The following is a 10,919-nucleotide window of genomic DNA, read 5'->3' on the forward strand; positions in this document are numbered from 1 at the left end:
TTTTCTAAGAAGTATAAAATCTCTGATCTCTTTTTGTGACAGTACCGTCATGTCTGTGCTTTATTCAGTTCCACTGCGACCCCTCTCAATAAAGTAAGTCCTTATGTATACTTTAAACACTTTGCTGTAAACTGTAACAATGTTGAATAAGAACCAAGTCAGCTGAAACCTAATAAATGTCATAAACTCTATGAAATGGAACATGGTTTTCCACGTTTCAGGACTCTATTCCTTATTAATATCCAGTAATCATTGAGTATTAAAGTAACTGTCCACTGTTTCCAGAGTTTTATGAAATATGACTTGTAATAAATTACAATATGAGTGAAATAGTTTTCCTTACAAATGTTTTAATTAAATCTGTTAAAAAGCAGCTTTTCTGTGTTGGAATGGTGTGGGCGTATACACCGGTCATTATAAATATTAATGTGAGTAAACCGCTGATTGGCCAGAACATCATACTCTATGAGGAAATAGCAAGCATTTTTTAAACCGTCTGTTTGAGATACAAGTTTGAAGTGGGATTTTTGAAGTGATTTTTCTTCCTCCAATTTATGCTTTGGCCACAAATACAAGTATAGGACGAGTCCGCAACATTATTTGGGTATGAGTAAACAGAATATGACCTTTTAAAAGTGAGATTTTCACTGGACAGTTACTTTAAGAATAGAAAAGTATCTGTTTTGGTTACATGACCCACATTACATGAAAGCTATGGACACAACTGACAGCTTCACTTCAAGATGGAGATTTAAAGGTGTCACAACAACAAGTTTAAAAAGCTTCCTTATTTTTCTAATCTCTCCTTTAATACTTGACTGCGGTTTAAGAAACTCTGGATTGATTGCCTATGCAACATCAACGTACCATTGCAGCAGAAGAAGCATTCACAGCTCAGGAATACCTCCTCCAGCCTACTGAGGGAGGCTTGACCAATGGCAGCATACCAGCTTTGGCAACAGACAGATTTGTACCATTTCACACAACAGACTATTTGCTGCAGCGAAGAAGAAATGAAACAGTAAACATCAGGTGATTAAAAGTCCCTATTTAAAAGCTAACATGAATCTTTAAGAAGTCTTTAGGAAATGTATAGCTCACAAAGGAGAAGAGTGAAGCTGTGACATAGCTACAAGATAGAGAAGCATCTCTCAAAATTACACTGCAAACTAAACTTTTGTCAGTTTTCTATATATATTTTTTTTTACATTGGTTTTGTTTTGAAGCTTTTTTGAGATTGGGGGAAACCTCTTAGCCACTCCGGTTCCGGTTGCTTCCGTCCCCAGTGCGCTGAGCCCGGGACAGCACTATTTCAGGGGACACTCTCTTGCGGTCCTTTGCCAAGCCGAGGAAACACATCAAGTCGATGAAGCAGGTGGTCAGGTTCAGTTTGCAGCCAAACTCACTTGATGCATAATCATAAGGGAAGGTGTGGTGATAGTTATGGAATCCTTCACCTGAAAGTGACAGGAAACCATAGTTTGGCCATTATTTACACAGAAAAAAATATTCAAGATACCTTGTAAGATGTGAACACCCACAGGCCGAGGAAACCCTCCCCTAACCCGGACGACGCTGGGCCAATTGTGCGCCGCCCCATGGGTCTCCCGGTCACGACAGAGCCTGGACTCGAACCCAGAATCTCTAGTGGCACAGCTAGCAATGCGAAGCAGTGCCTTAGACCACTGCGCCACTCAGGAGGCCCCAGTATAGAGTCATCTACGATATAACTACATGTTATAAAGGAGCGACTTAATGAAGTTTTAAGATCTTTTAAAATGGCAAGAGGTAGCTAACATACCTATGGCACTAAGGGTGACAAACTTGTTCTCTCTGGGGTTGATGTTGGTGTCGTAGGGCCGGTTGCCCCACATGTGTGCAGCACTGTTGACCAGCCAGGTAGCGTTCAGTACCAGGGTGTATCTCAGCAGGCCTGGCACGAAGTAGCCCAGCCACAGGCTCTCTCCCCACAGGCACCAAGGAACAAACATGGGGATGGAGAAGCACATCAGCACCACTGACATCTTGTAATACCTGTGGAGAAGACCAGAGTACAGAGACATATCCTCCATCACATCTTGTAATACCCATCATACGGAGGCAGCACAGAAGATACATGTCTATTCAAACTGTCAGTGTAACAGCAGCTACTCTTCGTGGGGTCCGGCAACGTTAAGGCAGTTATACAATTTTAAAAACAATACATTCATAACAGATTTCACAACACACTAAGTGTGTGCCCTCAGGTCCCTACTCCACTACCACATATCTACAATACAAAATCCATGTGTACGTGTGTGTATAGTGCATATGTTATCATGTGTGTATATGTGCAGATAGACTGTCAGTCCAACAGACCTCTCTGTACAGGGCCCAACACAGCAGATAGACTGTCAATCTAACAGACCTCTCTGTACAGGGCCCAACACAGCAGATAGACTGTCAGTCTAAGTCTCTCTACAGGGCACAACACAGCCGATAGACTGACAGTCTAACAGTCTCTCTCTCTACAGGACCCAACACAGTAACACAGTCTCGGCTGGCAGCCTCTTCTTTGACAGATGATCACATTATTCAGTTACAAATACACAACATGAGGTCATGGATGTTCCAGATCTCCATTGTTAAGAGGCTTCTGAAACCTTGAGTCATATTGATGATCTAACTATGAATAGGCTGGGTTTAGTGGGGAGTGTCATCACAGATTATAGAGTGAACAGAAACAGTTATGGAAGAGAAAATTCAACAAATACTGTTTAAATTGATCATCAGGAAGGAATACATACTTCCTCTGGAACATGACAACTTTGTCAGCCTTCAAGTCACTGAGCTCCAGCTTCTTCCCCTTCTCAATGACGTCCGGGTGTTTACGCACCAGGAGCCAACCGATGTGGGCGAAGAAGAACCCTCGGACGGCGTTGTGGGGGTCGGCATCGGTCTCTGAAAACTTGTGGTGAACTCTGTGGTCCCGAGCCCATTCAAAGATGTCATTCTGTAATGGGGTGGGGAGGGGGGGGGGGGGCAAAGACAAATATTTACACATAGGCCCATTCTGTGGATTCTGATGGCATAATGGGTGGACTTGGCAGCCATTTTGAGTGTACCCATGCCTAGGTCGTTAATATACTGGTAAAGACAGCGGAATAATTCCATGCAGAGCGTTCGCAAAAAAGAAACAAATTCATTGGACCGGTGCCGTTGCTGATTCTACAGGATTAGCATTGAAAACGTGACCAGCGGTCGGGACATCAAGTAATAAAGTGGATGTAGATCATTTGAAAAACGTTTTTAAAGGACCAGAACAGTTATTCTGTGCTTGCTGAGTAGTTAGCTGAAATGAACTACGATTGTGTTTATTCTCCACTTTCATGGCCAACTTTCAGTACTGCTAACATTCACTTCCAGTCATTTTTACTCGCTAATCCTGTAGAATCAGCAACGTGGCGCTGGTCCAATGAATTTGTTCATTTTCAAACGCTTCTGCATGGAATTACTACATTGGCCTAAACTTTGTTATCTTCAAACTAGACCAATCCAGGAAATAAAAGCAGGAAGTGTAACTTTCAATCTTTGCTGTGTTGTCAACTCAAATTACATTACAAAAATACATCACATTGCATGTGACATATACAGCGCCTTGGGAAAGTATTCAGACCCATTCACTTTTTCCAAACTTTTGTTAGGTTACAGCCTTATTCTAAAAGTGATTTAAAAAATAATTATAAATCAATCTACACACAATACCCCGTAATGACAAAGCAAAAACATTTTATTTTTTTATACATTTTTGCTAATGTATAAAAAACAACAACTGAAATATCACATTTACATAAGTATTCAGACCCTTTACTCAGAACTTTATTGAAGCACCTTTGGCAGTGATTACAGCCTTGAATCTTCTTGGGTATGATGCTACAAGCTTGGCACACCTGTATTTGGAGAGTTTCTCCCATTCTTCTCTGCAGATCCTCTCAAGCCCCGTCAGGTTGGATGGGGGAATGTCGTGGCACAGCTAGTTACAGGTCTCTCCTGAGATGTTCGATCGGGTTCAAGTCCGGGCTCTGGCTGGGCCACTCAAGGACATTCAGAGACTTGTCCCGAAGCCATTCCTGCGTTGTCTTGGCTGTGCTTAGGGTCGTTGTCCTGTTGGAAGGTGAACCTTCCCCCCAGTCCGAGGTCCTGAGCGCTCTGGAGCAGAGTTTCATCAAGGACCTCTCTGTACTTTGCTCCGTTCATCTCTGCCTCGATCCTGACTATTCTCCCAGTCCCTGCCGCTGAAAAACATCCCAACAACATGATGCTGCCACCACTATGCTTCACCGTAGGGATGGTTCCAGGTTTCCTCCAGACATGATGCTGCCACCACCATGCTTCACCGTAGGGATGGTTCCAGGTTTCCTCCAGACATGATGCTGCCACCACTATGCTTCACCGTAGGGATGGTTCCAGGTTTCCTCCAGACATGATGCTGCCACCACTATGCTTCACTGTAGGGATGGTTCCAGGTTTTTTCCAGACATGATGCTGCCACCACTATGCTTCACTGTAGGGATGGTTCCAGGTTTCCTCCAGACATGATGCTGCCACCACTATGCTTCACCGTAGGGATGGTTCCAGGTTTCCTCCAGACATGATGCTGCCACCACTATGCTTCACTGTAGGGATGGTTCCAGGTTTCCTCCAGACATGATGCTGCCACCACTATGCTTCACCGTAGGGATGGTTCCAGGTTTCCTCCAGACATGATGCTGCCACCACTATGCTTCACCGTAGGGATGGTTCCAGGTTTCCTCCAGACATGATGCTGCCACCACTATGCTTCACCGTAGGGATGGTTCCAGGTTTCCTCCAGACATGATGCTGCCACCACTATGCTTCACTGTAGGGATGGTTCCAGGTTTCCTCCAGACATGATGCTGCCACCACCATGCTTCACCGTAGGGATGGTTCCAGGTTTCCTCCAGACGTTATTCAGGCCAAAGAGTTTAATCTTGGTTTCATCAGAGATTCTTGTTTCTCATGATGTGAGTCTTCAGGTTCCTTTTGGCAAACTCCAAGCAGACTGTTTATATTTTGTATTTAACCTTTATTTAACTAGGCAAGTCAGTTAAGAACAAATTCTTATCTACAATGACGGCCTACCAAAAGGACACAACACTACATAAAGAGAGACCTAAGACAACAACATAGCAAGGCAGCAACACATGATAAAACAGCATGGTAGCAACACAACATGGTAGCAGAACAAAACACGGTACAAACATTATTGGGCACAGACAACAGCACAAAAGGCTGTCATGTGCCTTTTACTGAAGAGTGGCTTCCGTCTGGCCACTCTACCATAAAGGCCTGATTGGTGGAGTGCTGCAGAGATGGTTGTCCTTCTGGAAGATTCTCCCTTCTCCACAGAGGAACTCTGGAGGTCATTCAGAGTGACCATTGGGTTCTTGGTCACCTCCCTGACCAAGGCCCTTCTCCCCCGATTGCTCAGTCTGGCCGTGCAGCCAGCTCCAAGTAGAGTCTTGTTGGTTCCAAACTTCTTCCATTTAACAATGATGGAGGCCACTGTGTTCTTGGGGACTTTCAATGCTGCAGAAATGTTTTGGTAACCTTCCCCAGATCTGAGCCTCAACACAATCCTGTCTCGGAGCTCTACGGACAATTCCTTCGACTTCATGGCTTGGTTTTTTTCTCTGACATGCACTGTCAACTGTGGGACCTTATATAAACAGGTGTGGGTCTTTCCAAATCATGTCCAATCAATTGAATTGACCACAGGTGGACTCCAAGTTGTAGAAACATCTCAAGGATGATCAATGGAAACAGGATGCACCTGAGCTCAATTTTGAGTCTAATAGCAAAGGGTCTGAATACGTACATAAACACGTTTTTTTTTATACATTTGCAAAAATGTCTCAAAACCTGTTTACGCTTTGTCATTATGGGGCATTGTGTGTAAATTGCTGAGGATTAAAAAATATATATATTTAATCCGTTTTAGAATAAGGCTGTAACGTAACAAAATGTGGATAAAGTCAAGGGGTCTGAATATTTCCCAAAGGCACTGAAAAATTAGCATAATTTGAATGAACATTCTACATTACAGCCTGATCTCGCGACAGCTCACATTCTGAGTGCATGCAGTCGTCTGCTTGACCAGGCTAACAGAATGATACTTTGGGAAAGTTTGTTCATCATAACAAATGAAGATGTTTTGTGTTTATACCGCTACTGTCTGTCTTCCGATGTTCAACCCGGTTAACCTTTTGGGGATAGGGGGCAGTATTGAGAATTTTGGAAAAAATATGTTCCCATTTTTAACTGCCTCCTACACCAACTCAGAAGCTAGAATATACATATTATTGTTCAGGTTTGGATAGAAAACACTCTGAATTTTCTAAAACTGTTTGAATGGTGTCTGTGAGTATAACAGAACTCCTATGGCAGGCAAAAACCTGACAAGGTTTCAAGCAGGAAGTACCCTGTCTGACAAGGAGTCGTGCGTCTTGCATCTTTTTATTGAAAAGTAAGGATCTTAGCTGTAACGTGACAATTCCCAGGGCTCCAATAGGCTCTCAGAGCCCGGGAAATAACTGAAGGTTTACGAGGGAGCCTCAGGCTGAAACACATTATCACCTTTTGTAAGTGGCTGCTCAGAGGACCTTTGAATGAGGCGCGTGCACGATTCGCTCCTGAGGAGAAATTTTATTTGGCTGTTTAGGCTCAATGCATATTCCCGGTCGGAATATTATCACTTATCTACGAGATAAATGGCATAAAAATTGGTTTTAAACAGCGGTTGACATGCTTCGAAGTACGGTAATGGAATATTTAGACATTTTTGACACGCCAATGCGCCATGCGCAACACCGTGATGAAGCATTCTGATAGTGTCTAGAACTCACGAACAAAACGTCGCTGTTTGGATATAACGATGGATTATTTGGGACCAAACCAACATTTGTTATTGAAGTAGAAGTCCTGGCAGTGTATTCTGACGAAGAACAAGCAAGGTAAGAACATTTTTCTTATAGGAAATGTGATTTTGGTGGAGGCTGACCTGGGTGGGTATCTAAATAGCTAGCCCTGTGATGCCGGGCTATGTACGTAGATTATTGCAAAATGTGCTTCATCCGAAAAGCTATTTTAAAATCGGACATATCGAGTGCATAGAGGAGTAATGTATCTATAATTCTTAAAATAATTGTTATGCTTTTTGTGAACGTTTATCGTGAGTAATTTAGCAAACTGTTAGTAAATTCCCCGGAAGTTTGCGGGGGTTATGCTTTTTCTGAACGTCACATGCTAATGTAAAAAGCTGTTTTTTGATATAAATATGAACTTGATTGAACAGACATGCATGTATTGTATAACACAATGTCCTAGGTGTGTCATCTGATGAAGATCATAAAAGGTTAGTGCTGCATTTAGCTGTGGTTTGGGTTTATGTGACATGATATGCTAGCTTGAAAAATGGGTGTCTGATTTTTTCTGGCTGGGCACTCTGCTGACATAATCTAATGTTTTGCTTTCGTTGTAAAGCCTTTTTGAAATCGGACAGTGGGGTTAGATTAACGAGATTCTTGTCTTTAAATAGCTGTAAAATAGTCATATGTTTGAGAAATTGAAGTAATAGTATTTCTAACGATTCAAAAATCGCGCCACTGGATTTCAGTGGCTGTTACGTAGGTGGGACGAGTTCGTCCCACATGCGCCAGAGAGGTTAAATAAAGGTGAAGTGGGAAAGACATGTTTCACCTGAAAGGCCATGGAGTTGGCAGTGGCAAGAAAGATTCTGAGAGGTAACGAGGCCTTGTAGGACCTGTGGCTCCATAGCCGGTGAGCCCCCGCAGTCACTCCTAAAGCACTTGTTAAAAAGCAAAACACAGCTGTGTGGAGAGAGAGAGAACAAGGAAGATACAGGAACAAAATATATTTAATGGACGGATGACAACAGCTCCTCGTGCAGAATCATTTGCAAGGTAAACAGAGGAAACATGACCATAAACATACATAGCATCAGGTGGCAGAAATCAAGAATGGGTCCTGTACTCTCTGTTTTTCCTAAAACAATCATTCATTTGTTTGCCATCTAATCCAGAAAAAAGGTCTGCTATTCCATTACAGGGTATAAAGGAGCGATAGTGAATAATACTAATAATATACACGTAGGGTCACATTAGAATGTCTCTTTTCCATAGAATCATTCATTTGGAGCTTATCTCCAGGATACAATAATCATATTTGGTTAGGACTTTTTCATGAATGCATAATAACCATTATTTCTAGAACTTTCTACATGTCTGGTTATTATAGTATTACAGTTGCAGAGAAACGACAACCATCCGTGTCCACCAGCAGGGGAGAGAGAAAGAGGCAGAGAGAAAGAGGCAGAGAAAGAGGCAGAGAAAGAGGCAGAGAAAGAGGCAGAGAGAAAGAGGCAGAGAAAGAGGCAGAGAGATGGCGCTACGCAGCACTGAAGACTGGCGAATCCAGCTGTGCTGGGGGCCCAATAAGATGTGAATATTAACTACGCCATAAAAACAATTTGAATGTAAAACTCAGTTAATTTGAAATAACAAGCTTTATCATACTTACACCAAGCCCAGGTCAAAACATGAGCAGATGGGACGAGGGAGATGCCGTACACGGCTCCAATGTGCAATAAAGTCATCAATATGATATTTTTCCACACGATTCTCATTGAAGGTTTAGGACCTTCTTTCTCTCTGTACGTTTCATCAAACACATCATCTCTTTTTGTCGCCGATTCTGCGAGCACATCCCCGTTCCTGTGTCTCCCCGGACCCTCCATCTCCGTGTCAGTCATCCTCGCCGTGATTTTGTTGATGAATGAAACTGGCAACGAAAGCAGACATTTTGTTACCTTCAAAATACGAGACAGCACAACAGTCATAAAATAGTGGCATAAATGTGAATTAAATGTATTGTTTCTGCAGAAACGGACATTTTTAGCTAATGTCACTCGAAATCGTGGTTAACGTTGCACGATGGTAACAAAACCTGTCTGTTGCTGGGTGATGCTGAACACTGGCATCAAGACGCCGCGTAACGTTAGCTAGCTAATGTTGGATGAAAAGTCACAGTATTATATGAAATAAAATATCAAACGTACCTTATGAAGACTACTTCTGTTGATTGATGGGAACAAATACGACAGAATCAAGTTTGAAATGGAAATAATATCGTGTTGTGCGATGAGCTAAGTTACACAGTGTTGCTGAAGCAGGTTACCTTGCTAGGTGCTACGGGCTTTGGACAAGATATTTGCGAGGCTGTAATTGGACAAGCTGGGTTTGATACCACCTTTCTGGCGACGTTTCATTGGTTGTCCTGTTATCTGATGTTCACGTTGTTATAAAACCTGGTTATAGAATATTCTCATCATTTACATAATAATATACTACAGTCTGGTTTTCATGTCTCTGCATAGTCACATGTACAAATTACCTCAACTAAGCTGTACCCCTGCAAACTGACTCAGTACCGGTACCCCCTGTATATAGCCTCTTATTGTTATTTTATTGTGTTACTTTGGATTTTATTTATTTTTTACTTTTGTAAATATTTTCTTAACTTTTTCTTGAACTGCACTGTTGTTTAAAAGAGCTTGTAAATATGCATTTCACGGTAAGGTCTACACATGTATTCGACGCATGTGACAAATAAAGTTTGATTTGATTTATGACTACAGTACAGTTCTGGGTTATTACACAGTTTCCCCCCCCCCCCTCAAAGATAAAAATTGGATGGAGAAAGTGTAGGTCTACTTTAGTCACATCTCATTAATACAATATTGATTAATAATAATCTATTGTAAGGGTTTACACAAATAGTTTATATGTTTGATTGGATATGTTTTATTGGATTGGCACCCTTGAAATGGAATGCAATACTGACAATACCAGTAGCCCATTCTAAAAACATCTTATAAGAATCAAACGGTTGGTTTGGATCATCAGTGATGGCGACACTGTCAGCATGATGGGACTATCTTCAGCCATTAGATAGTTGGTAGGCTACAGTCGTTCCTCCGCTCTCTGCTTCAGCTATGCCAAGTGATGTCACCACGTCTAGTGCTGTGCTTCCCACACCTATATGATGAATTCCACAGGAAGCCTCAGAATGTCACACCACATTTCAGTAGCTTCGGTGGTTCATGAACTTTGTGATAATAGGCATGTCTCTTATGTGCTTGATTCATTCATCATATCTTTATTAATATCACCACTTTCATTCAGACACTGAAGAAAAAGAAGAAGAATACTTTGTCCATTGATTCAGCCACACCCACACGGTTGCCCTTTAGTGATGGGAATGCAGTGAGAGATAATGTCTGAGATTGCTTGACTTGGGCCGGCCCTGTCCAGAGCTCCGTACACATTTTTTGGTAATTGCAAACCAGCTCCTCTATAAAACAAAGTAGCCTGTCGCCGGCGCAGATTCACACACCTAGGCAAAACACAGTGATCAAAGCGGAATGGAAGGCGGGATCTGCATTGAATAGCAATGAAAATGGGCATTCATTTCCTGATTCCACTTTGTTTAAATTGATTTGCCGCTAGTCTGTGAAGCTGTGCATGACTGTAGGCTGTTCCAGATGGTGCAGATTGAAAATGCGCCAGCCTGAATGGCATGATGCGCTGATCCAAGTGTCAAATTAGGGGTTTTAAGGTCATGTAAGGTAATTGAAATTAGTTTCATAATTTTTGTTAATATAATGAATGAAGGCACACTTTTAAATATGATCAATCACTTAAAAATCGACATATCAGCCATTACCGGAATGACCCTTCATTGCGTGACTGTGCATGCTGCATGTGTGCCAGTGTGTGGTTCGTTTCCAGAGAGCGCGGCAATTCAGCAGCAGGTATAAAATAATGAGAGACAACAGACTA

At 42.1% G+C, this 10,919-nt stretch overlaps 1 protein-coding gene across 1 annotated transcript; it reads right to left on the reverse strand.

The window, feature by feature from the left end:
• Positions 1-9,291, reverse strand: scd (stearoyl-CoA desaturase (delta-9-desaturase)). Its single transcript, XM_029697516.1, has 6 exons — positions 9,137-9,291; positions 8,599-8,859; positions 7,759-7,889; positions 2,787-2,992; positions 1,802-2,034; positions 1-1,457 (listed from the first exon to the last, which is right to left on the reverse strand). Exons 2-6 carry the CDS (start codon positions 8,828-8,830, stop codon positions 1,252-1,254), a joined length of 1,008 nt encoding a protein of 335 aa, XP_029553376.1. The 5' UTR covers positions 8,831-8,859; positions 9,137-9,291; the 3' UTR covers positions 1-1,251.
• Between the last annotated feature and the right edge of the window lie 1,628 nt (positions 9,292-10,919).

The sequence above is a fragment of the Salmo trutta genome, chromosome 18 (assembly GCF_901001165.1).
Source record: "Salmo trutta chromosome 18, fSalTru1.1, whole genome shotgun sequence".
Taxonomy (NCBI): domain Eukaryota; kingdom Metazoa; phylum Chordata; class Actinopteri; order Salmoniformes; family Salmonidae; genus Salmo; species Salmo trutta.

Bases quoted from the DNA above. Each gene is read 5' to 3' on its own strand.
- scd (XM_029697516.1), bottom strand. From the start codon at position 8,830: ATGACTGACACGGAGATGGAGGGTCCGGGGAGACACAGGAACGGGGAT. The intron at 7,890-8,598 runs GTAAGTATGATA...CTCTCCACACAG, and splicing joins TGTTTTGACCTGGGCTTGGT to CTGTGTTTTGCTTTTTAACA. The intron at 1,458-1,801 runs GTATGTTAGCTA...TGTCACTTTCAG, and splicing joins TGTCACCCTTAGTGCCATAG to GTGAAGGATTCCATAACTAT.